Source organism: Camelina sativa, chromosome 12 (genome assembly GCF_030686135.1).
Source record: "Camelina sativa cultivar CO46 ecotype springtype chromosome 12, ASM3068613v1".
In the NCBI taxonomy this organism is placed as follows: domain Eukaryota; kingdom Viridiplantae; phylum Streptophyta; class Magnoliopsida; order Brassicales; family Brassicaceae; genus Camelina; species Camelina sativa.
This window is the reverse complement of record NC_141891.1, coordinates 17,189,304-17,216,682: the sequence shown is the minus strand read 5'-3', so window position 1 is coordinate 17,216,682 and position 27,379 is coordinate 17,189,304. Positions and strand designations below refer to the sequence as shown.

Here is a 27,379-nt window from a genome sequence, read left to right as displayed (position 1 = left end):
ATCTCGACAGCCCATGTTCGCTCCGAAGATCAACTGGCCGACATATTGACAAAAGCTCTTGGTTTTCAACAGTTTACCCTTCTCATGTCCAAGTTGGGTCTCGTTTCACTTCCTCCTCCAACTTGAGGGGGAGTATTGGGCCGCATATGGGCTGCGGTTTGTGTCTAATGTGTATAACTTGCTCGGCAAGTCTTGTGTAGGGTTTCTCAGAGATTGAGTCGTGTATATAGACGTTGTAACGCCGTTGTTTAATAAGACACACACATATTCTCTTAATTCTACAATTTGCATCGTAATAATAAAATTAGAAGAAAAAAAACATTTTCAATAAATACAAATATAAAAAAGCACTATTTTTTGTCACCTATATTATATACTTTCCCACCAAAAAAAAAAACTATATACAAATCTTGTTTCTCCAGATTTATATACACTACAAATTAAACCACAATTACACAAACCACTTTACCATAAGAAAGAGTGAGATGATATAATGACATGTATGCTCAGTTAGCATTGTACGGTATACGCGTTTGTGGGATCCATGTGTTGCCACGTAGGAAATTCCCTGGGGAGAACTCCCTTGCGGCTCTAGGAGAGATCCGTCGGATACCTCTCCACTTAACCCGGCGAGCCTGACCCGAACCACGACCTCTGTTGCGGTACTCAGTGTAGTACAACGTGTTGAGTGCAAACGTCTCGTTCCATTTCAACCAACCTTCTGGGTCTATCACATCATCAATCTCTGTGTTCATTATGATTGTCCTCGAATACTCCTTCCATGGCCGTCCCAAAAATGCTCTGTTCCTGTATATAAATATAGGTCCATATAAACAACGGTTCTTTAAAAAAATCATACATGGTTAGAGCACTTGACTAAATATTAATTATAGTTACTTGGCTTTGACGGGAAGATATGACGCATCACCGATTATACGACTATTGTGGATAACAATTCCAGTCGTCTCACGCCGGTCTTTTCGTCCTTGGGCTGTGACGATACATTGTTGGTTATCCATGGGACGGCGGATGACAAATACGCAGTTCTGAAAAACTGCCTTAGCATCACCAAAGACGAAATCAATGGTGCCAGAGATGCGGCAATCGCGGTAGAATTGACGATGGGTATGGACGTAAAGCGTGTCTTGGTAACCATTCATATGACAGTTAAAAAACACGGCAAAATCTGCCGAAACTCGGAGTGCGACTGCTTGATGGCGTGCTGCTCCTGCCGTGTTCTCGAACCCTATGTCCTTTGCCATGAAATAGTCCCCATTCACCGTTTCAAACACCATCAAAAATATATATAAGAATCAACTCATTCATCAAACTTACTGTGGATTTTTTTTTTAATAAACCTTTTTGATAGTTTAGATTAAATCAATAATAGATAAATTATATTAACACCTATATATGTAAAATGTTATATATAATTTACCAACGGTGGCAGTGCGGAAGGTGCCAACTCGGTTTGGTAAGAAGGCAATGTCTCCAGTGATAATCGTCTTTGTTGGTCCGTCTCCGACGAACATGACGTTAAGCATTTTTTTGGTTACCTCTACTGTTTCCTTGTAGACACCTTGCTTTATGTGAATCACAAACTTCCTTTTGTTTTTCATTGGTACCATTGCCAATGCTTGTGCAATAGTCTTGCACTTACCACTCCCATCCTTTGCAACAACAACGTTCGCTCTGATACTATTTGTAGGTCTACGTGCAAGAAGCCTCCGCGAATGCAGTGTCACCCATGGTGGGAACTCTCCTTCCTCTGATAAGTGTCGATCGTTTGAAGAATCAAATTTTCTAAGGGGATTTAATTTTCGCAGAGGATCCAACGGTCCAGTTATGGAAGAATCTGAGTTCTGAGGAGGACCCAATGGTCGACTCTCGGTAGAAGTTGATTTTTGAGAAGGAATGTCGGAAGAAGCCAGTGGTTGATTCTCGGAAGAAGTCGAGTTTTGAGGAGAAGTTTGGGAAGATTCCAACGGCCGAGTCTCGGAAGAATCTAACGGTCTGTTATTTGATGGTGGATTCTCAGAAGAGTCCATTGTTGCTGGAGAATTTTCAGAATCCAAACTTGGAGGCGGGTCTTGGGAAGAACCCAACGATTCATCTTGCGAAGAACGCGATCCCAAAATGCCGAGTCTGCCCCTTGACTGTTGGAGACATAAAATCCAGTGTGTATTAGTATTACACATTCGTAGGACAAAGTTAAAGAATGATACTGAAATGAAGGTTGGTTGATAAAGTGTGACGTGAAGGTACGTACCCCAAGAAATGGAATTGGAATACGGAAAGCCTTCAATAAATTATCAAGATTTGAGGCAATGGCTAAGCCATTGCTAGTTAGATGCTGCCCTTTCCTCAGGACTCTCTCCATCATCATGGCCGCTTCGCTATCGATCCCTTCAAATCCATCAATGCACGTCTGTTGGTATGTGATTGATCCGCTAAGCCACACACAAAGATCCTCAACAAAGTCTGGCAATCTAGTAAACAAAAATCCCCTAAATCTATCCCTTGTTTTTCGAAGATCATCAATTGCATCATCCATTAGCTCTCGGCAAGTATTAAGCGCCTCCCTCGTGTGCATATCCGCATCCGCTCTTTTCTTTAGATCAATCAACCCCCTGTCGATTCCACTTCGAATCGACAAGATAGCCAGGTCGAACGCACCTCTTATTAGACTTCGGGGATCAGGCGACCTCACAGTTGCGAGACTCGATGTGCAATCTTCTTTGTAATCGGTGGAGGCACATATAATACTCACTGCAGTCTTTGTTATCACCAGCTTGCTTTCACGGTGAATCTCTTCTGTTTTTCTACTCGGGATGCTGCCATCATCGGCCTCCACACAAATGACCATTGCTATAATGAGAACCGCGACGCCTAACACGACATACTTCTTCATCTTGTTTGAATAATTCGATCCATTCCACATTCTTTCTTTTTTTCCCGGAGATTTTTTTTGGATTTTTTTAGAATATCAATTGCTAAATCTGAGTTGGTTTCCAAGTTCTACTTATATGTGGAAGAAGGGAGGGAAAGTTACACATTTACCGTTAAAAAAACATGAGGCAGTAATTAGATTCTCAGAAAGATTTGAAATTTGTTTCCAGTGGTTTTTGCTTTACTTGCGGGGAAATTGAATTTTCTTTTTTTACCACTGGAGGTGATTAATCACAAAATTGGATGTATAAAACATATCTTAAATCTTTTCCCTAGTTACATTCTAAAATCCGGAGTACTACTTCACTTCTATTTTTTTAGTGAAAATGGACCAGATTGACACAAATTTGAAAAAATATTGCTAGATTGACACCCTCTTTTAGGGAAAAACTAGAATAACACAATATTATGTTAAAATTACCAAAAGCCCAACCAAAAATAAAATAAGAAATAAAAATTAAGTGAGAAACAATAGAAAACCCGACACTTTTCTATTAAATCAATAGAAAACATCCCAAAAAGAAAAAATCCCAAACCAAATCGATTAAATCAAAACATCCCAAACCCGAAATTTTTTTTTTAAAACAATAGAAAACTTTGTGTCCTCCGCCGGCGAAGAACAAAGAACGAAGAAGAGGTTATACAGTCCCCATAAAAACCAGATTTGCCGTCATCTTCCACCGGCGATTAAGAGCTGTAATCACCGGTGTTCACTGTTCCATCCAGTTACAGATACCGGCGTAGTTGGGTTAAAGAGTTCCGGCGGCGAAATAAGAACTTAGTGGCTTCGGTGGTTGGTGATTTGTAATCACCGGTGTTCACTGCTCCATCCAGTTACAGACACCGGCGTAGTTGGGTTAAAGAATTCCGGTGGCTTTGAACTTAGTGGCTTCGGTGGTTGGTGATTTTCTCTGGCGGTGAGTTTTAATTGGATTATTATAATAATGACAGAATTGTTAATTGCAATTGTAGATTAACCTTGTTTTTTTTTGGGTCTTGCTCTTGTGACAGATTCGGTGGGCAGGATTAGGCTTCTTGTTGGGTCTTGATCCTCAATAGCTTGATTATTCCGGTTAGGCTTTATGATATGATATTTTCTCCAATTATCACTGTCTACATTATGCAAGCTCTTTGATTTCCATTGAATTGTATGATGTTTGTATGATTTTAGAGTCCTAAGGAGGATTTGATATACAAGTGGCATTGGACTTAACAGAAGATTAAATCAACCATCTGCAGATAATTGTCCAAACTAAAAGCAGGTATATCTTTTATCCTTATTCACGGATGGGATTTTTGTTTTTCTGTTAGTAAATTTACAGGATTCTATCAACAATGACAATGTTTATAATTTGCAGATTAAGATTATTTTTTAACGTGAGAGTTGAATGTTTGTTTTTTTTACATTGGTTCTTGATGTCTATACTGCAGCTAATAGTCTGAACAAACCTTTTTTCTTCTTTTCTTGGTGACTCTTGTTTGGTGTTAGTTATACTACATCTGATTGTTGGTAATGCGTGTCAGAATTCTGGAATATATAGTAACCAAATGGCCATGAATTGTTACGTAAGTAGTTCTCTTTTGAGATCATTGGATATCTAACATTTTTAAGTAATAGAAAAAAAAGTATATTGTGTCACTGATCAAGTTTCAATTCCAACTGTTGTCCACAAGTCTCAATTGATGGTCATGAGCTTCACGTTTTTATATATTTTGAGTCTTTAGTCATTGAAGAATTGTGTCTTGATTTTATATATTTTTTTTGTGTCGATTTGTTGTTTTTGGATATAATTGCTTATCGGATTCTCTTTGATTTCTTTTAATGAGAGATTTGATATATTGTTTAGGAATGGCATCTTCAAGCAATAGCATCAAATATCCTCCTCTACTTTATGAAGAAGGGAAATCACCTCTCCAACATAGAAGCATGAACCACAATTGTTTTATGTCAAAAATTGGATTTTTGAGAGAAGGATTAGGTGTGGACGTGTGGGATAAACTGAAGGAATCATCTCTTGGAGTGTTTATAAAGTTTGCTGAATTGGAATACACATGGGCTGCGCAGAGAGTTCACTATCTACTCACACATCAGCTGAGAATCAACAACATCCATGAGGTTTGGTCTTTGATCGGTGATAGGCCAATTAGATTTGCCCTTTTTATCATATACAAATATGTAGGAAGCTGCTCATAACCACTCTCTGGACTACCCCTGACCAACTTGCGAGCATGCCTTAACGTTCGATATGCTTTCCAATAATCCATCTATCATCAACAAATATTTTTTTTTCATTGTTGTGAAAAAAACGGAAAAATACTACTGGTAAACAAAATAATCGAAATAATGCTAAATAAATAGAAAAATTATACCTTGATATGAAAACGTTTATTCAACGCTTCAGCAACATGCATTGGCAGTACCTTGGGACCAACTCCACCAACAAAATCTTTGTACAACTCTCCTAGAATATGATGATCTGCTTGTCGGGCACGCATAGAGCGCTCTTTTACTGAACATGTATGTGCTGAAATAAACACACGCACCTCAAACTTTGGAAAGTGTCTTAATGTTGCAGCTGTTACCCTCCACTTGCATCCTTTAACCTAACACTTTACAATCAATAAGGTTGGTCTCGATTTGTAAACATAATAATCAAACCTTTGAACCAAGGTTAGTATCTTCAACCGTGTTTTTAGGTGCTCCTTTGTATCATACATTTGCCCAACAGCCAAATTCACAGAAGACAAGTCTACCTTTGAGACATCAACTGGTTCCTTATTTTCTTCAATATAAAAAGATGAACTCTTTTTCTTCATTGGCAATTTATGATCCTCTTCTTCTGGTGGAATTCCATACAGGGTAAAATTCTCATCATCAGAATCTGTTCCGTCAGAATCATCACAATAATCAAATCTACTATCATCTTCATCCATCTCTTCTTCATTTGTGTCGCTGGCCATATCAAGATACTCTTCTCCAACCTGATCATTTTCATCTCTTCCTCGTTTCTTACCTTTGTGATTCAAATCAGTCTGTATTTTCTTCTTCACTTCAAGACAAAGTCGACCTGTATCCCTTTCCAATTGTCCCAGAAAAGTGTGAAACTGACGAGAATTATCAATAATAACTGGTGGTGTATCACCGGGTAAATCCTGCAATAACCTCTTCGAGATCTTGTAACTCAAGACAACATCAAATACCTTGTTATCCAGCCTGTAATCCTCATAAACCATTCCAATGCAATCATCAAATCTGCTTTGATCGTTACATTGTAGAATTCGTGAACCCCTTTCATTATCAACAACAAACAACCATTTATTGTTGTCAAAGATCCAATTACCACAAACGAGAATCACCTGCTTCATATTCTCTTGGTTGAATGTGAATTACTCTAAAACGTGAAGGAGGAAATGAAAAAAAAAAACCACCTTAAAAGGAAAATAATAGACAAGTCGATTATGAACCCCAAAAGGAAGAAAGCATGATTAAATCCACATTGGAAAGGAGGAAGAAGGAATTTATGGAAAAATAAGATGAACCAAAAAAAGAAAAAAATTTCAGTCGATATAGGGGAGGGGAGGCACGATACAAAAGAGCAAAAAAGGGTAAACCCTAGATTCTCGCCATATATGGCAACTGCTACAAAAGTCTGTCGCTTAACTTAAAAAAAAATCTGTCACCAAAGGCGCTAATAAATCTGTCATTACTCTGTAAAAAATCTGTTATAAAAAATCTGTTATCAAATGCAAAATAATAGATTTGTCATTACAGATAACAAATCTGCTGTCACTATATCAACAAAAAACAAAACTGTTATCATTGTATTTATATATAATAAATCTGTTATTAAGCAGCAGATTTTTTAGTAAGAAAAAAAAAACTGTCATAACATAAGAAAATCTGCCACAACATATATTGTGCATGTGGGTCAATATAGCAATTTTTAAAAGACTTTTGAAAATCTGTTATCAAACAACAGATTTTCCCTTCAATCCAAAAGTCAGTCATAACTAAAAAAAAATCTGTCACCACTAGATGTCAAACTAGCAATTATTTTTACGTATATAAATCTGTCGTAATGTGACAGATTTTTTAAGTGAAAAAATAAAACTGTTGCAACAATCATAAAAAATCTGCCACAAAATTCCTAGAAATTTGACTAAAACAATGAAAATCTGTCATAACTTTATATATAAGTCTGTCGTGTTAAGAAAATCTGCTGTCCATGAAAAATCTGTCGTTACACACTTCAAATAAATCTGCCATATAAAACAAATCTGCCATCAAATTCTGCAAATTAATCTGCCATCTAAAATAAGTCTGCCAAAAAAAAAACTGCCATCAACAATAAATCTGCCACTTGCAAATTAGTCTGCCATTACATGTATGGCAGACTTTAAAAAAAAAAAAAAAAAAACCGAAATTGCAGGAATTTTTTACAAAGGGTAATATTGACTTTTGTTTTTTTCCTAACAAAGCAAAAAAAAGGTATTTTTGGTATGAAACTAACCCAACTGACCCTCAAATTTTAGGAGCTAATCTAGCAATTAACTGCTCAATTTGGGTCAAACTAGTAAGTCTCTCGTTTTTTTATTGTCACACAAAGTTCTTTTCACCTCATCTTCAAAAAAGTTATTTAGGGTTTGAGAACCAAAAAATAAAAGAGACCGTCCACGAAAACAAATTAATACAATTATGGTAAAACTAACTAAAAGTAATTAATGTAGGATGTAACGACATGATTAATTAACTAAATATGTCGTGTAATATGTGTTTTCATGATTTACTCTGTAACGCCTACGAAAACAAGATAATAGCGCATATGCAAAACCGCTCTATGATTAAGAAAAAAAATACTGATGAAAAGATATTATTCCCTTAGAAAAAGGGTCAAATATTTAAGTTTTTAATACTTGCTTATTTATGCATACAAAAAGTAGAGACACATTACACATTGTATACATAGCACGATCGCATTTTACATTACATAAGCTTCACCATAAACTATTTCTAAATACATAACAGACACACACACACACTTGGATGTGATCTAAAGCTTATTCCAAGTCAAACCCGTTACAACAAGCTTTCGCATCTGTGTCGGTCTGCACATTCCAAAGTAGAGATAGAAATTATCACACTTAATTACAAACTCACCATGCATCTTCAACATAACTTGAGGTTTACACCGCTTATTTACGAAATTGCTTTATAAGCACCCCTCCATAGAGTTGGGCAGCCTCGTCGCAGTTAATAACTCGTCCTTTAGGCCTCTCAAACCGGTTGGGATTGCCAACAAAAGGACGGGCACCACCGAAGTATTGAATATGAGCAGTGGGGTGAGAGACAACAGGTTCTTTCATAGTTGACTCAGGTGAGTACATATAAATAGCTCGACTACAACTAATAGTAGTACTACTAGTCGCCTCTTGTACGGTATAAACTTTTGGACCACTATATTTGTAAGCATTTTGGCTAAAACGAGAAGGGAACTCGTCTTTAGGATCATATGGTTTAGTGGTTTGTTTAGGGGACTTACCATACACCTTATCAACCATTTCAAAAGCCTTTTGAGCAATCCTTGTATTCCTATCGTTTTGAGCCATTGCCATTGAAGCGCAAAGAAGAGAAGAGAGGAGTTTTGTAATTAGTGTATTATCCTCGTTTCTTTGGTTTTAGTTGATAAGGAAAAGAAGGCCAATGCCGTTTATATAGCACCATTATACTCTTTTTAACAAGAGCATTTCGTTACTTTTCTATCCACTTGTATTTTCTTATGAACACTCGTTTTATTTTATTTTTTATTTTTTTTTGGTAAGAAAACACTCGGTTTCTTTTATTATATTAATATGATGTTGTAAGTTCTAATATATTCCTTGTGAATAATATCTATCGATACGTGTAATCATCACAAAAGATGGAATCAAATTTAAATAATAATTCATATCAAAGAATTTAAATAATCATTATTCCCTCAATAATGTATATCTGATTCAAAGGCCATGGGCGGTGCGACGGTCTGCCCTATCCGTTCCTTTCATTCCCATATATTTAGATATTTAACATATCATGATAAATTTATCAAGATTAAGTATGCATATTAGTTAGGACAAAATTCACGATTTGAACTCAATTTTAAAGACCATCGCTCTATAATTAAGAAATGTTTGTTTCATTTGTTCTTTGTAATCATTTTTGTATGAACTGACGCATGGCTCTGCCTGAGGGAAATTTTTTCAAAACCATATATCAAAGTCTGCCGAAAATAAAATAAAAATACATAAATTATATTTTATGTTTATTTTCATCTGAAATTTTAAATATATATAAAGAACCTAAATTATGCTTAGAGCAATCAACTGGATATCCTTTCTAGAATGATTCTTTTTAAAAAATCACTCTTCATACAGAGCTTTCGTCCTATCTTTTATTTTATAATTCACAAGTCACCTGGTCAATAAAAACTTACCACATCAGATTTTTTTAGTTAAAAGAAAAACGAAAACACATATACACACGATCCTTTAAAAATATGAAGTCTAAAATAAAAATAAATTAACCAATTAAGGTCCTGATTGGTGAAGACTTTTAAGACTTTAAAATCATTTAAAAGTCTTAAAATCATTTTATTTGCCAATCAAGCTTTAATAACTTTTTAATTTTTAAAGTTTATACAGCCACTTTAATTTTTTCCTTTCCTTATTTTCCTTCTTTTTTTTAAGCTTCAAAATGACGCTGTAAAACTTTTAAAACCAACAAATTTACAAAACTTTTTTTTTTCTTTCTCTATCATAATTAAAAACTTTATATAATTTTATATATATTTTAATACAAACCTTTTTTTATAGATTAATTATTAGTATTTTTTTCTCTTTCTTTTAATATCCACTTCTCTTCACAAATTTATTATTTTTATCATCACCTTTGTATGTTCTTATAATTTTATTTTTCATAAAATTACAATTACAGTTTTAAAAGTTTGTTTTTTAATAATCAGATTTTAACAGTTAAAGTATCTACAGCCAAATTTTATACAGTCAAAGTCTCTACAGCCACAAATAACAGTCGTTACCGATCAGGACCTAAATGTTATGAAATTATAAAAACCTTTGGACTATTAAAAAGGTCTAATTTTATGTGTTATAGCCCAAGCCCACAATTTTTTTGGTTCTTCATCGTTCCTCCAACTAAGATTTACGATCAACACAACCTGTAACAAAAAGAAAAAGTCATCCCTATATTTATGCCCACTAACGCATCCACGTTCATGATTATGGTTACTAGCGAATCTGCTATTTAAATCCAATTTTAGTGTCTTCTCTCTCGATCCTTCTCTGTTATTTATCTCCACTCCATCGTTTTTTTTTGTAGTTGCTATATAAACCACAATTACAATTCTCACGCAGGTAACGTAAATCTTTTAGTTTTTGTTCATATCCATATATTTTCTCTTTAACTCATATTAATTCCGATTTTTCTTTTAATACAGTTGGAAGATGCCTCTGGATTATACTCTTTTTTCAAATCTAAATTCTTTGAAAAAAGAATGGAAGATCAGAGCTCTAATATCTGGGACTTAGAATTTTTATCCAAAAGATAAAACCAGGAAGTATTCTACATTGGTATGTTTTATGTTATTCGTATCACTTTACTCTGAAATAGATTATTCTTTTAAATAGAGCTCATGAAAAACATAACAAACCCCTCTTTTTCAATTGCTCCTTTCCACGATATCATTAATCTCCTCCACTTCTCCCTTCCTATTCAACTGTTGAAAAATTCATCATTTCCTTCACTCCTACTCTTCACATTGTTTGTCTTTATGTTTACAATTTCCTGCAGACTACATGATTTGATTTTATCATTCTCCCGTTTCTTTGCCCTTTTCTAAATCAAATTTTGTTATAATTTCATTCCATTGTTGCTTTAGATCTATTTGTATTCTCATATGAGTTGTTCTATGATCTGTTTTTCAGAGTTGTTTGCGTTTCATTATCGGAGATTATGTTGACGGAATTGGAGTCACAAATTTAAGGGTCTGAGCTTTCTCACCCTAAAAAAGGCCATCGTAGCCGCAGCCTAAAGAAATTGTGACGAACTCTTGAATTTGTATCGCATCTTGCATACATCGAGTTTATATGATCTACTTGAAGAGCTGTTTCCAACCAAAGACGACATGTCTGAGATGTTATTCCACACTTCTCCGCCTCTTATCCGTCCTTGAAACAGAGGAGTCGAAGAAGATGGGCCTCGACCACTCAACAAAACCACAACAACAACTGAAGACAAGCCCAGTTAAACAAATGAAGCACTAAAAGGTACACCACAGTCGTCAACACGTCTCTTCGTGCATCAGAGTAAAGAAGAAGGTCGGTGCATGTACAAAGATGAAGGCTCATCGATCCAAATAGGTTGAGATTCTCCACTCCCAAGGCAAATCACTCAACATAATTAGGCATCGTTTGAAATCAATAATATGAGGATTTCAGATTGTTCCACTTGGAGTATAAAACCCTTTTGGGTGAACGTAAAAGTAAGGTGAAATCAATAATATGAGAGTGTTCAGTAAAAAATTATTTCAATTCACAACTCATGTTAGTTTCAGTTGGAATTTCTTATGATTCTTTTTCGAAGCTTTACTTACATGTCTTTAGTCATTTGAGCCAAATCTCTTTCTCACACTTGTGATAAAACTCAGTAACCAAATGATTAACAATAATGGTATATACATCAATTTTAACTATTTTCCCGCATTTTATCAAAATCAACTAAAAATAATCATCTTGATTTCCCTTTTTTTTAATACAAGTTTGTTTGTCCCGTACTACTACTAGTATATATATATATTTGCCAATTGTCCATCATATTATCAAGCTAAACATTATAAATTTTTTAATATTATCATAAAAAAATATTGATTTCTAAATTCTAATGATCAAGATGAAATTTTAATAATCGTTAATAATATTTTCTTCTCTTATAAAAAATAAGCAAATTATGTATTTTCGTAATACTCAACACTTTGCACAAGATCTATACTACATTAATGCACAAACAAACATAACATATGTGACTTAAAACTAATATTATTTATTGTTTCTTAACTTGATTTTTAATTTTTTTTTTCATTAATTAAAACCAAAACCAGAAGACGAAAACGACCGGAAAATATAAACTCGAGTTACTCAATGAACCCAATTGCTTTCTACTCGAATTTTCACGACTTAAGTAGAAAGAAAAGAAACAAATGACAGCGCCCATTCATTGGCCATTGTAAATGTCAGGTTGAACCGAGAGACAATTTATATGGTTTTACAGTTATAAGACTTATAGTCAGAGTCGGGGGGGACGTGAGAGAAAAAGAAGGGGCCGTCTATGGCATTTGGTTTTGAGAAAAAACCAAGGTCACATATATTTATTTGTTTTTATAAATAATATACAATATATTTTAATATATTTTCTTAAATTTAATTTTAATTATAAACTTTAAACTTGCACATTGGATGGGTTTTTGTCTAGTTAATTATAATAAAGGCTTATAAGTTAAATACATTAAAGTCTCAATGTATAATGAAGAACTTCGAAAAAAATATGGATTTCTAATAGAGTGAAAATGAAAAGAAAAAGTTGACACTCTTGAAAATGATAGAGTGAACAAAATTGAAAAAAATCTTCTCTTCGTCCGAGTATGTCATAGAAAAGGTTGAGTGATTTCATTGTTTTACCGATCAAGTTGATTTTGAAAGTTTGGTTAACGGTTTTTGAAATACAAAATGATTTTAAACTAAAATTTGTTTGTCAGTTTGTTTCATTGTTTAATTTTGTTATAAAAGGATGGTGTTTGTTTTTGTAGACAATTTTGCTTTGTTTGAGTTGGGATATTATATTTTCAGTCGTTTTTGATAATCGTTAACGTTTGCACAGCTTTGGTTATGATATGTCGGTCACATCGTTTATGTTTGTTTATATTTGTCAGTTGTCACCATGCAAATTTATGTTTTTTGTGTTAGTACTTGTATATTAGTTTTGTATTGGTACATTAATTTAGTCTGGAACTTTTTTTTGAAAAAATACAGTAAAGCGTCTATAAATTAGTATTCATCCTTGTAGATGTTTTCAGGACCCTCAAAAAAGATTAGAAGTATATGTTTAACCGGAATTTTTTAAAATATCTATCATCATCGATCAAGATCCAGAAACATTTATTACAGATAATTAAAAAGTAAATTATATTGTCTAAGAATATAAATATGAATTTTTTTCTTGTAAAATGAGGAGTTCTTTGTTGGGTTAAAAAAAGAAAAAAACATTGGATGTATGATGTAACATTCACTGAGAGGAGTTGCCTTTAACCAAATCGTTTTAATGATGTCTAATTCAGCAGCTTTTACATCGAAATTCGAATTCACTTTGTGTTAAGCCAGGAGTTTGATCATAGGTCGAGATTTGTGGATTTTTTTTTTTTTTTTTTGTCAAAACAGTTGCTTTAATTCATTCATTCAAGATAGCCACAAATACAAGTACAAAAAGCAAGATTTGCAAAGTTCAAAACAATACAAACAAAGGCATTCTCCAATGCCAAAAGGTTAGAAAGATAGTTCATCGATCGTATATCCAAGAGCTGTGCACCATGAGCATGGAAGCCCCTTGACACATGTGAGGTCCTAGTAAGTCGAGAGGCCATCCTTGAAAAATTCGAAGAACGATTGGTTGGTCACGGTCAAAAGACGTTGAGACGTTGAGAATAGAATCGATGTTTTGGAGTCCACCGGGGCGAGAAGCACTACCCACAGTAACAAAACAGCAAAGATCCGGGAGTCTATGGTTTTGAAGTCGTGACAAGGTTGCTTTACCATCCAAAGCATAAGGATCAGATCATTTCGATAAGTCGCAATAAAAGTTAATTGGTCTGAGATCTGGATGATGGGAGTGGTACGAGAAGGATGCTTGGAATCATCAGATGACCAGCTTAAGAGATACTCGTCATTGAACATAGAGAGTTCAAGGCCAAGCATATCACTTAGAGCAGATCGAGAAACATATAGAACTGTATTGATTTATACTCAAACTGCAATCCCCTAAAAACAACTATAGCCAGGTTCTGTACAAAATGTATGAGTGGCCAAAGCAGAGCTGGTGTTACCTTTCTCCAATGGAGTCTTCGACCATCAGTTATTGGGAAACAGAACAGAACTTGGCAATGACGAGTCATAGACGGTGAGGAAGTGGGCTTAAACTTGCTAATGTTGCATATTTGAGAGGAGTTGGTGGATTTAGGACTTTTTGGACTTAATGTGCCTAAGCTAAAATCTAGGTCCACTGGAGAAAACCCTAGTTTCAGAAGGAAGAGCCGCGAGGGATGTCGAGATTGGTAGCCGCCCGAGAATTGCGGAGAGATCTACGGTGCAGGGAACTTCTCCGGTGAGTGAGAGATCGGCGTAAGAGTCACCATTGGTAGCTAGGTCTACTAGGGAAAATCCTAACTTTACAAACGATTGCCAAGCTGAAACAAAGATGTGATGGCTGCCCGAGAGTGGCGGAGAGGTTTATGCTGTAAGGAGCATCTCCGGTGAGTAAAATATCGGCGGGAACAGCCGGTAGCCTCAGTTTGGTTTGACGATAAAAATTAGATCCACTAGAGAAAACCCTATTTTCACTTGAAATTGACACGGTGAGGAATAAGTATGTTTGGCCCCGAGATTTGCGAAGAGAAACTCTCCAGTGAGTGAAAGATCGGCGGAAACATACGGTGTTCGTTAGTGTGATCTGAAACAGATTTTATTAGGGTTTGAAAATGTTAAAAAAGGGGAAAAAGTTGGGAAAAAACTTTTAAAAAATTATAATAAAAAATAGAAGAGTTGAACAAAATAATGGTCGATTAGATCCAGACGCCGGCGGGCAAAGACTTCACCGACGCCGGAAAGCTTGGTTAGAAAAGGTTTTTTGATAATGGAAAAAGAGAAAGCTCAACAACGAAAAAAAATCATACAACCCTTTTTCAAAAATAAAATAAAATCATGCAAAATTCATACCACAAAATACATGGCTCCCTAGTCATCTACGAAGACAACTTCTTAGATTAATGTTTTAACTAAACTAGTACTACATTTTATGCATATGCGAGCCGGCCTGAAAGGAAGTAGAGTACACACATTAATAGATTCGAGCCACACAAAAAAACGCATCGAGTTATGGGATCTCTACTTACAGAACTCAATCAATTAAAACTGCAATCCCCTTTATAATAAAACGGAAGTACACAACATTGTTTTGTACACTATATAGTTTTAACAAGTTGGTTACAAATAGGTTATACATTAATTGATAGATTAATTGGTTACAAATACAGTATGTTATACAGAAAATCTTAAACAGAATATTCTAAAGAATCATATCATCTAACTTAGCATATTAATTTCTTTTGTTAAATTATTTATCAAATAAAATCTTTTGATATCTAACTTAACATATTAATTTGTTAATTATTATTATACTTCACCTCTCATTTTTATATATGATTCTATTTTTTGAAACAAATAAATTATCATATTATTTATTATAATTGAAAAATATTTTTGTTTCCAGATATAAGTTGAATTTTTAAAAACAAATATAAATTGTTCAATCTATAAAATGTTCAAGCTATAATAATATTATTCTTTAAAAATAATATCTATTGAATTTAAAAACATTTTGAGTAACGGGTCAAAATTTGACTATTTAAATTCAATTTTATATTTTTTGTTGAATTTTATAATTTTATATAATATAATAAACTTAAATAATTTATTTTGAAATATTTTTAATATATTGAAACTTGATATAAAAGTTAGAAACTATAAACACTCTCAATTGATTTGTTATAGCTATGTTAATAATATGAAAGAATTTCAAGAAACCAAGTATATTAAAACAAAAAATATAACAATATATTGAATTACTCATAATATAATAATTCGCTTTTTAAAAACCAAATTTACACAATTATGTCTTATAATGACATTTAAGTCATGATGTATAATATACATTGTTAAAATAACTTCACATATATAACCTAATACAATATATTAAAATTTTATTTTAAAATAGAAAATATACAAATTTTTGTATAAAATAAAAGTTAACCAGTGTTATAGCACGAGTACTTATCTAGACTCATTAACAATATAAAACTGACAAAATATGTGTCTTTTTTTAAGCCATCATATTTAACATATGATTTTATTGCATAATGTTTTATCTAAAAAACTTTTTAAAACAATCACATAAGTTATATTTTATATAAATTACAATATAAATAAAATAAACTTTAATCCGTGCTCTAACACGGGTCTTAGATCTAGTTAGTTTCTTAATCTGCTAAACAAATTGGAAAAAATAATTATTCTCTATATTTAAGGTTCCACAGGACCACAACACATTTAAATACTTTTTGCAGAATCGAATTATTTTATGCTTTCATTACTCTTTGTTTTTATTTATTACTATTGGATTCTATCAAATCACATAATTACTTTCTGTTAGTATATATAAATGTACATACATATTATAAAAACAAATTTCATTATTAAAACTTTCTTAAAATGTCTTAAAACGTAAGAGAGGTGTATTTCTTGAGTAGGGCATTTCTCTAATATACAGTATCTATACTTTTTAGTTTTTAGGAATTACCTCCAAAACGGGTCAAATATTTTTGTTCTGCTTGACGTCTCTAAAAATATTAGGCCCAGCTTGGTGCATATATGACATGCTTATTAAAGTCTTTTAACACATGCATGCTTACTTATGTTTACAAAGAGTCAAGAAACATACATATGTTTACATAGCACCGTAACATCCCCCTATTATACAAAGCTTCAACATATAGTACTTCTAAATACATAACAGACACAAACACTTCTTTGTGATCTAAAGCTTATTCTAACTCAAAACCGTTACAAAAGCTTTAGCATATGTGTTGGTCTGCACTATTTTCTAAAGCAGAAATAAAGATCACCACACTTACTTACAAACTCACCATGCATCTTCAAACATAACTTGAAATTAGTTATTTTACACGGCTTATTTACGATTGCGAAATTCCTTTACAAGTACCCCTCCATAGAGTCTGACCGCCTCATCGCAGGTAATAGCCCGTCCTTTCTGCCTCTCAGACCGGTTGGGATTGCCAACAAAAGGACGGGTACCGCCAAAGGATTTAATATGTTCCGGGTAAGAAACGACAGGTTCTCTTATAGTTGACTCAGGTGGGAATAGATAAGGAAGGTACGTATCGAGCATTTCAAAGCCCTTTTGAGCGACCCATCTATTCTTATCATTTTGAGCCATTGCCATCGAAGCTGAAAGAAGAGAAGAACCTTTGAAAGTGTTTTGTTTTAGTGTGTTATCTTTGTGTCTTTCGTTCTAGTGTGTGATTTGGGATAGATATCTCTTTAATCCTTTATATAGTGTGTGCAAATCCTCCCAATGCCCATACTCCTTTACAAATAGCTTTTCATTACTTTATTTAGTGAAATTGTGATTAGGAATTATCCACTTGTATATTTCCATATGAACACTTACACTCGTCTTCATTTTGTTTTATTCTATTTAATATAAAGTTCAAAGTCTAATATATTCCTTGTTGAAAATATGATACGTGTAGTCATCTCAAACATGGAATCAAATTTATTATTCCCTCACAAAGGTCATGGACGGTTTGACGGTCTGGCCGATCCTTTTTTTCCTTTTTGGATAAATCCTTTCATATTATGGGTATATATGAAACAGAAAGAGTAATTTAATTTCCACCATTTCGATCGGTATGAACTACGTCTCATACTATCCGAAGGAAACCAAAGACTGTCAAATATAAAAACAGACTATTTGCCTTTTTTTTTTTTTTAATAGAAGATTAGCTCAGAGTCAATAAGAAAAAAATTATTTACATACAAAACATGATGCAGAGATGTGTGCGTATGGTGTGCCAAAAGATCCACTTTTACATTTGCATTTCTAGGAATAAAAGATAAGGAAAAAGAAGAAAATTCCTCCCTGTCTATCTTGATATCGTCGAGATATGTCGAGAGCGCCGGCCAGTCATATGGCGAAGACACCATCTTCACCAAATCAGAGCAGTATGAGTAGAACGCCACATTACGGTAATCATGTCCGATCATACAATGCATATACCAGATCCCAGATGAAAGCTTCGACTTCAGCGTGTAAGGGGGGAAGATTCCGTCGAAAGTTAGTAGCTCCCATACTTGACGTCGGATCTTGAAACTGGACACAAAACCATCCGGCTCTGGCGAATGGATCACCGGCTTTCCAAAACTTTTTGCCTCCTTTTAAAAAATCTAAAATATATATATTCGTGCTTAAAACATTGATCAATGACTCAATGTTACAACAGCTTTTGTAAAAAATTTCATGAAGCTAGACATAATGAAGTATTACCAGTACAAAGATATGAACGAAGTTTTCTAATAAAACTCACAACAACAACAACAAAATTCATAACAAAATTTTACCAATAAACTTTTGCTGTCTGCCTTTTTGTTTTATCTATCGAAAATTAAATACTGTAAATGGTCTGAAGACAAACGTTCCCTATAATATCACAAACCACTAAAATAAGATGAAAAACAATTTGGCTAATTTCTTTTTCTATCCACCGTTTGTTTTACTGAAATAGACATATATAAATGTCTTTTACTTTCTTTTCTTTTATTGAGATCTTTATGATTACTTGCAAGTGTGGGATTAAATAAAATTTAGGGTTTTTTCTAAGCTTTTTAATTAATATAATAAAACTAGAATGTGTTGTTTTCTTCTTCTTACACATCAGTTTTAACTTTGAAACTAGTATTGATACATCAATTAAAAAAGTTAACTAATCAAAATATAAGAATTAATACAATTCATCACGTACTTCTATTGCCAATAGAAATTGAATTATGTTCCATGTCCTATCACACATATAGCCCTTCCTACTGGGCTTTAATATTCATTATGGCCAAATAAATTGAATAAAGTGATACAACATCGTTTAACAGTTAGCAGCCTAACGTACAACCAAATTATATGAACATCTTCATCGCTTTCCTCGATTTACCGATTATTGAGTGAAATATTTCTAAAGCAATAGCTCAGAATCATATACGTTTAACAAAATGAGGTAGACTTACTCTAAAATTTTCATTTTCTTTTGCGTGTTGGTTAAGGAATTTTTTCTTCTAAATAATATTTTTAACCCAAATTTAAAAATATTCACAACCCAATTAAAAAAAATCAATATTAACATATATTTTTTCAAGTTCGTATATCTTCTCAAATAATTTTTTAAAAAAGACATAAGAGCATGGCCAATGGTAGTTTCTCTTAGGGGTACTATTAATTAAAAAAGAAAATAATAAAGGAAGATAAAAATTGAGTAGCGTTTCTTCTTCCAGAACCGTAAGAATCGGTTCTCTGGACAAAAAGGACATGTGTTAGTTTCTAATAAGTTTATTTTCTTTATCCAGATTTATTATTTAAATATATAATAATATTAAAATAAAACAATTAAAATATATTATTTTGAGAGAACGATGAGCGTTGCTGGGATGTAGATGGTCTAATAAATCTAAATAAAAAAAATTCCCCCTTCTAGCAGCTGCCTCTTTCTTTTTTTATTTTATTCGAATTCCATCGAGTTAAGCAAAAGCCAAGACTGTGGATCATGTGGAAAATAAATTGTGTTGCTATCTCGAATCTATGATTTTTTATGAGTTTTTTTTATGATTTATCTTTGTGTTCGTGGTTGTGTGTAGAAGAGAAATTTTGAGTTTTCCCGATTGAATCTCGTTGCGAATTTGGTATTCGCCTTGATTTCGAGGGTAGAAGGGAAATTTGACATTTTTGAAGTATTTCTTTGTTAGGTGATTGAAGATTATGAATAAAAATGTAAACAAGTTCTGGCTTGTGAACATTGTCCAAATTGGTATGGAACTATAGGATTTAGCTCAATAGTGTTTGCTTTAGATTTATTACTGAGTTATTTTATGAACTAAACTGCATTTTGATATCGATTTGAATATGTGAGCTCATATTCATAGCATAGTTGCTTTTGTTTTGTTTTATCTGGAATTAAGTTTTTGGAAGGTTTGTTTTTGACATTGCAGTTTAAGAATGCTAAACCATTGTAATAAATTATGCTTGATAAGAAATTTCTTAACCAAAAAAAAACACTATATAACAATTATGTGATTAAATTTGTATAAACTACAAAAAGTACATCATAAATTCAAACTATATTAATAATATATCTCTCCCACAAAAGGTAAAGAAAATAAAATAGAACATACATTATGGTTAGTTCTATTTATACAATTAAGTATTTAAGTCTATCCGATTTAAATGTAAATATTTATAAATCGATCTTAAATTTGAGATTTTTCTATGTTTATTTTATTAATGCATCTTCTATCTTATTATTGTATAAACCATAGTTTTTTACGGTTAATTCAATTTTTTAAAAATTATATTTTCAATACTTCAATATATCTAAAAATAGTTATAAAAAGTATCCTCCAGCGTAGCGCGGATCTAACCTAGTGTTGGTTAATACTAAATGAATCTTTCCACCTTTGTCTGTTAGAAAAAAATTACAAGGATTCAAATATCTTAAATTATAAAACAGTTTTTAGATATATTTTTTTTTTGTTAAAGCATAGATTTGGATTCGATTGGGACGAAGATTTATATCTTGCCCGAAATTATATTATAACAAGTTCTTCAACAAAGAAAAATAATATATTGTACCAAGTTGAAACTTCTTTTATAGAGAGACAGATTCCTACAAAACTAAGGGTCCAAGAATTTAATGTTGCTTAATAATGAATGAATATTTTCATCCTTTTCTGTTCAAAAATATATATATATATATATAGAAGGATTCAAATATCTCAAATTATATAATCAAGTTTTAGATTCAGGAGGAAGATTGATATCTTGTTAAAACTTATACTAAGTTCTGTATCAAAAAAGAGATATACCAAGTTAAAAAATAAAATAAAAGAGAAACTGATTTCTTTTGAATTTAACAATGTATTCAAAAGCTATGGGTTTTTAAATTTAACAACTTACCGTCGTCCACTGGATCGTTGATATGATTTATTTGTAGTACATGGCGAGTTTTGTGTATCGTTTACAGTCTATTGCTTTCAGATTGTTCCTTAAACCCTTGGATGTATAGCTTCCAAGCTCTTATCTTTCTCTATCATAGCTTTCCTCCGTTTTTAAAAAAGTTGTTTATAAATAAAACATAAAACACAAACGTTTTTTAAACTAATGGTCAAAACGATAAATTGTGTGTTTTATATTAGGGGTTTTATTTGCAGCGTTTGATAGGTTATGGTTTCGAAATTCTTCATCAATTTAATCATCTTTTTCAGGTGCGAAATCTATACTATGGCCTTTTTTTTTTGCAATAGAACTAGGGTGTCAAACCAATTACAAATCTCACGATGAAGGATTTTAAAGCAAGAAAAATCAGATCTGGTAAAATTCTCCAACTCGGAATTAATTAAGTCAAATCCTTGGTTTTATGAATTACGGTATACTGATATAGTACTGATATAAAACTTTCATACACATATTTATTGTCATGCCTGAAATATTCATATGTATATGTATGTATTAAAATTTTAGGATTTGAAAAATCTCGTAAGCTGATTTCTACGAAAAGATGCACTAATTGTAAAAACGTTTTTAGACAACAAATGCTACGGTCTCTTACAAAAAAAAAAAAAAAAGTTCATGATAATATCATTAGTGATTTAGTTCATTACGATAAGAATTATAATATCTAAAAACTGGCATCCTTGGATATATTATTCTGAGAACAAAAAACTGAAAGGAGTCTATGAAAAGAGATAAAGAGGAATAATAATAGAGTTGAATAAGATGCTAAAAGAGAAGAAATAATAGAGAATATAACGAATACCAAATCCTTACCGACTTTTCTCCTTTTCTCCAAGCAGTGTCGCTTTAACCTCCGGAAGCAGATCCCATATCCCTTCTCTCCCAAGATTTCTCAAGATTTTTTCTACTCTAAGAATACATGATATTTTAATTGATACATTGCTTATGTACATTAGAGTATACATACTTCCATTACACGTTATCATCCAATATGATATTTCGATATATATTCCTTACAAATCATGTTAAAAGTCATGAATATATTGCTACCAGCTTGGTCTTGTCTTAAAAGAGTCTTCTTGGTTCTGACCGGTACTATTTGTTTAGGCTTTAAGAAAAATCAAGATCTTGTTCTCTCCAACTCATATATGTATATATATACCTAATGTGCCGCCGAATCCAGCAAAACCACTACCTTAAAGCGTCAGTGCGAAGGGCCGGGTTCTTTAAAATCCTATCTCGATCGACCAGCTACAAATTATGTCAAATTCATACGAATCAAACAAGCATATTGCAACATTCCTACAAAAACCATGAATTTATTAACCATATACGAACACCCTCGTATATATATTGAAAAGTATTAAATTATTTTCGTAATATGACTTAATTTTAAATTTAAACTCTGACAAGTTTGTCTATCTATTGATTAGATTTAAAAATTCTCCGTCAATAAATCAATAAACACATTCGAAGAATATTAACTTAAGTAGTACAATTTTATGAAAATCATATTATTAATTTAATGTTAATATTATCATGTCAGAAAGACAATTACACCCTCAGGACTCTATCTATATAAAATCCACTAACTTAGTTGTTTTTCCTAACCACCCAAAACAACAAAATCAATACATTTCTTAATCTCTCTCTCCTTCACATAGTCTTTCTACTACTATGGAACTTGCTCGAAAGGACCGCCATGCGATGGTAGCAGGAGATGGGTTACAAAAGCACAACAGAAACACTTCCATGTCAAATCCTAATATTCCTTATCCTTGTAACCCCAACCTCTCTTCTCTCTATACCCAAAATAGTTCTTACATCTACTACGGTCCACAAGTACGTACCGTCAAAGAGTCCATAACGTCTTCCACCAGTGCCACCTTTTTGGTATATCAATGTTCAACGAGCTAGTTCAAGCAGCCGTTTTTGCGCAACTAAAAAATATGTTTCTTCTCTCTTGCTTAAACCAAACGCAAGCAACAAGCCTCAACGTTCTAGTTAAGGGATGAAAAAGTTAGTATGGCCAAAGATGTTAGGCTCTTTTACAGTTTTTTCTTTCTTTCTAAATTAGATATGGTGTGAGTGGATGCAGACCGGTTCAAACTTTACTCCCTTGAGAGTTTTGTTGTAATAATGTCAACTTGGATTTGTGTCTGTTTGTAACATGTAAATGTACGTATATGTAACCTGATCATTATGTATTTATGTTTATATTTTAAATTAGTAAATTTTCGATTAGATAGGAACCTAACAAAATTACCTACACAAAACTATAAGGAAAAATTCCAGTAACAAAAGTCACAAACTATATACGTATATAACTATTTCCAAAATATACACGAACAATACGAGTTTTCTAAGGAATTATACCAACTTTATGTGTACACAGTCTATTTGTATATGTATACAAAAACTAGTTATACGTGTAACACTTGCAACTTTACGACCGCTAATGACCGCTTATACAGTATTCTATTAAAATGTTTGATGTGACACTACAGTTATTTTTTGAATGATAAATTTTTAAATACTGTAATAATTAATATTTAAATATAAAAGTACAACATTCTCAGCGTTTTTTTTTTCTTATTAACTGAATTTCAGTTTAAGTAGCTCTTTCTTATGGCTCTAAAGAAGAAGAATCTTTATAGGCATAAATTTGATATCCGTTTACAGTGATGGAATGATGATGATATGATGAAAGGAGACTGAGAAATTGAAAGGAAAAGGAAACAAAAAAAAAGCATAAGCATTCTTTTTTTCTCAAAGCATTGTGTTTCCTTTTATTAAAGTTATAAATATGTTATTTAAAATGTAATATAAATGCTACGTTACACATTTGAGAGAAAACATCGTATTTCTCCACCGTAACTATCGTATAGTACAATATACAATCAGAATTTTGACCATTGTCCTATATGTCTTTCAATGTATATATTTCTGAATCGAAATTTTTCCCATATATGTTGGTTTAACGGTTTTATGTTCTGACTGAATATGGTGGTGAACTAAGACGTTTCACCCACATTTTAACCTCGACTGTTTTAGTCGATAGTGTTATATTTTATTAGAGTCTAAAGTCCCATATCGGATGGGGTAAAGATCTTTAGGCAATATATAAAGGATATGGCAATCCTTCTCTCTTGAGCTAGCTTTCAGGATTAGTTAGATCATATTCTTAATGTACTTCATTAAAGTTAAAAGCCAATGGAAAGGACATGTATACAAAGATTAAATGTCAATTTCGCGTAATATCTGGTTGGTTAATTTTTTAGACAAAAACAAAAAAAATTTTATTTCCTTTCTCTTTCTCTTTCTCGACTTTCTCTCCTTCTTGCTTCTTGCATATGGTTTGTGTTTATGTTTTCGGTTTCAATCAGTTTTGGCAAGTTGACAAGTAAAAGAAGATGATAAGTTGACTTGTAAAAGAAGATGGCAGGAGAACAAGTTAAGGAAGGTGGCAAGTTGTATCTCCTTTTGGTTCATTTTGCTTTATTTTGTTCAGTATGACAAGTTAAATAAATTTGAATTTTCAAAAATAATATTTCAATTTTTTTAAGAAAAAGTTTACCATTGAAGTTTTTCACTATTGGAGATGATCTTAACTTCTCTGAAGGAGTATTTCACTATTAAAAAATAAATTTAATAGAAAAGAAAGATAGAAAGTAGAATAATGATCATAACCGTATTTCACACACTACAAACTCTTGGAGACATATGTGCATCTGTGATTGGTTTAGTTTATTTTTTATTTAAAATTTAATTCTTAATTATATCAAAAATATTTATATTTTAGTTCTCGTATACTGTTCGACACAGAAAAAAAAAAGTTATAGGTTCTATTGTTCTAAAGTGATGGAGATGCTCTAAGGTTGTGATTTTATTTTTGACTTCACAATATATATATATATATATATATATATATTTTTAGTTTAAGCTTCCATACATGTATTAACTTTTACAGGGATACCGTTTTGAGAAGCAAATGATATATAAGAGAAAAACAGTATGATTTTAATTGCATTTGCAAAAATATCACGATTGAGTTAATTTTTAGATGACACGGGCAAATATACTGAGTACACAGTAGTATGCACATATATATATAATCAAACTAGAGAGTTTTTTAAATCAACTCACTTTGTAGATCATCCGACTATTTAGATACATGCAAAATTAATTATCAAGTATAAAAGTCATGATCGATATTTGTCGTCAACTCGTTTTTATATCCGATAACAAAAAGAACTTTTCTATTCTTGGTGTATAGGACATGCATTATTGCATGCTCATTGACGTGTTTCATTGCGCATGCCATACATGTTTTAATGTTTACATAATTCCATTTAATAGAAAAGCATATCAGATTACATTACTAGTAGTTACACCATAACATTATAGTTTCAGCTTAGAGTAGTTTCAGCTTATATCACTTCATTTGAATACATAACAGACCCAACAGTTGGTAGTGATCTAAACCTTATTTAAGTAACAAACACATATGTCTTGGTTTGTACTTTTTCCGAAGGCAGAAATATAAACTATCATACTTGTTATCACTTAGTATATTGCATCGATCTTCAGCTTGCATAGCTTGCGTTCCACCCCACTTAATTACGAAACTCCTTTATAAGCACCCCTCCATAGCGCTGAACGGCCTCGTCACAGCTAATAGCCCGTTTTTTCGGCCTCTCAAAGCGGTCAACATGGCCAACAAAAGGACGGGCGCCACTGAAGTATTGAATACGATCCGTAGGATGATAAACAATCGGTTTTACTATAGTTGACTCATTTGGAGATTGATATATGACTCGGCGAGCAGTAATAGTACTAGTTGACTCTTTCACCGTATAAAATTTGGGACCACCATATTCGTAGGAATTTTGGTTAAAATGAATAGGAAACTCGTTTTCAGGAACATATGGTTTAGGGGTTATTTTTTGGGACTTACCATACACGTTATCGACTATTTCAAAAGCCTTTTGGGCGATTCTTGTATCCCTATCATTTTGAGCCATTGCCGTCAAATAACAAACTAGAAGAGAAGAAAGTTGTATTTTTCTTTGTGTGTTATCTTTGATTATTCGCTTTTAGCTTGGTTTGGCAAAGAAAGCTAATGGCCTCCCTTATATAGAAAATTTAGCAAACGAATATTCACTTTATTAGATTAGTAGTCTAGCTCTGTTGACTTATCTTTTTGGAATTATCCCTTGACTTTGCATATGAATAGCCACTTTTGTAATGGTTAATTGAACTGAAACTGAAACTTGACATTACAAGGGGAGACTTTTTGCCGGAGACATATATTGTTTTTGTAAAGGAAGACTAGAAAAGACAGTATATGTGGAACGAACATTGAGTTCCTTTGACCTAGAAAAGGAAAAGAACATTGAATATTTAGAGAGAATTAAGTTAGTGTGTGGTGCGCGGTAGTGGTGACACCAGTTTGCTTCTCATGCATGGTACAACATATATACTGTTTAGTTTTGGAAAAAAAAAATACATTTTTGATTTATAATTTATCAACGATGGTGAATTTATAAGAATAAAGTACGGTCCCATGTCTAAATGTTGAAAAATAAATTGTAAAATTTTTGAGGACTATAGAGAATAACATTCTTTCTCTCTTATTTTTCAAACATTAATTACACCAACTAAAGTCTATATAAATCAAGGAAAAACAATGTCGAGGAATAATAGAAGAGTTGAATGGGATGCTAAATGAGAAGAAATAATAGAGAACATAAACAATCGAGACCAAATCTTACGAAAGACGACCACTTGTCTTTTTCCCAGTGCAGTACGTTAACCTTCCCAAAGCTGATTTCCTATCACTTCATATGCATACTTACATTACACGTTTCGATGCATATGTAGACTGTAGACATATATGTTCTACACAAGAATCTTGTTGAAAATGTAGAGTCGAAGTAGCAGAAAGAAGAGATACGGTTCCTGATCAACACATTAGGGAACAAATGTTTTCTCTCCCATCTATCTACTATCTCAATACATAAATTACGAAGAAAATTAAAACTATAACCTTCATTTTGTTACATCTACGCGCATGCTTTTGCAAAGGGCACTCTTCTCTCTCCTCGTTTGAGTTCGTCCTAGCCACCATTCCCGAGTTGACAAAGGAGACTCTGCCCTCTGGCGCCAGCGTTGCTATGGCTCGCGGCGTCAGACTCTGTCCTCTATTTGCTGTTCCGCTTCCTCCAGTCAAATCTAATCTTGTTTCAGTTTAACTATTCGTTC

General features: G+C 32.7%; 5 protein-coding genes and 2 long non-coding RNA genes across 9 annotated transcripts; 3 read left to right on the top strand and 4 right to left on the bottom strand.

Moving 5' to 3' along the window:
- Positions 1 to 322: 322 nt before the first annotated feature.
- On the bottom strand, positions 323 to 2,973 carry LOC104732040 (putative pectinesterase/pectinesterase inhibitor 43). Of its 3 annotated transcripts, none has more exons than XM_010451566.2 (4): positions 2,270 to 2,973; positions 1,439 to 2,156; positions 898 to 1,282; positions 323 to 807 (listed from the first exon to the last, which is right to left on the bottom strand). In XM_010451566.2, exons 1-4 carry the CDS (start codon positions 2,939 to 2,941, stop codon positions 507 to 509), a joined length of 2,076 nt encoding a protein of 691 aa, XP_010449868.1. In that variant the 5' UTR covers positions 2,942 to 2,973; the 3' UTR covers positions 323 to 506. The 3 variants fall into 3 exon arrangements, with proteins under 3 accessions (XP_010449868.1, XP_087335829.1, XP_087335830.1); XM_087479703.1 differs by having other exon boundaries at positions 898 to 1,246; XM_087479704.1 differs by lacking the exon at positions 323 to 807 and having other exon boundaries at positions 1,023 to 1,253.
- A 986-nt stretch (positions 2,974 to 3,959) lies between these two features.
- LOC109128136 (uncharacterized) lies at positions 3,960 to 5,133 on the top strand. The gene is made up of 3 exons (XR_002034596.2): positions 3,960 to 4,021; positions 4,121 to 4,211; positions 4,797 to 5,133. It is a non-coding gene; the product is annotated as an uncharacterized LOC109128136 (long non-coding RNA).
- A 2,674-nt stretch (positions 5,134 to 7,807) lies between these two features.
- Positions 7,808 to 8,650, bottom strand: LOC104732038 (uncharacterized). Its single transcript, XM_010451565.3, has one exon. The coding sequence runs from the start codon at positions 8,560 to 8,562 to the stop codon at positions 8,143 to 8,145; it is 420 nt and encodes a 139-aa protein (XP_010449867.2). The 5' UTR covers positions 8,563 to 8,650; the 3' UTR covers positions 7,808 to 8,142.
- A 1,531-nt stretch (positions 8,651 to 10,181) lies between these two features.
- Positions 10,182 to 11,691, top strand: LOC104732037 (uncharacterized). The gene is made up of 3 exons (XR_758714.3): positions 10,182 to 10,356; positions 10,440 to 10,572; positions 10,927 to 11,691. It is a non-coding gene; the product is annotated as an uncharacterized LOC104732037 (long non-coding RNA).
- Positions 11,692 to 16,681: 4,990 nt separating this feature from the next.
- On the bottom strand, positions 16,682 to 17,382 carry LOC104732036 (uncharacterized). The gene has a single exon (XM_010451564.3). It carries the CDS (start codon positions 17,282 to 17,284, stop codon positions 17,012 to 17,014), a length of 273 nt encoding a protein of 90 aa, XP_010449866.1. The 5' UTR covers positions 17,285 to 17,382; the 3' UTR covers positions 16,682 to 17,011.
- Positions 17,383 to 22,717: 5,335 nt separating this feature from the next.
- Positions 22,718 to 23,359, top strand: LOC104732035 (uncharacterized). Its single transcript, XM_010451563.3, has one exon. It carries the CDS (start codon positions 22,793 to 22,795, stop codon positions 23,030 to 23,032), a length of 240 nt encoding a protein of 79 aa, XP_010449865.1. The 5' UTR covers positions 22,718 to 22,792; the 3' UTR covers positions 23,033 to 23,359.
- A 2,147-nt stretch (positions 23,360 to 25,506) lies between these two features.
- On the bottom strand, positions 25,507 to 26,201 carry LOC104732034 (uncharacterized). Its single transcript, XM_010451562.3, has one exon. The coding sequence runs from the start codon at positions 26,137 to 26,139 to the stop codon at positions 25,732 to 25,734; it is 408 nt and encodes a 135-aa protein (XP_010449864.2). The 5' UTR covers positions 26,140 to 26,201; the 3' UTR covers positions 25,507 to 25,731.
- Between the last annotated feature and the right edge of the window lie 1,178 nt (positions 26,202 to 27,379).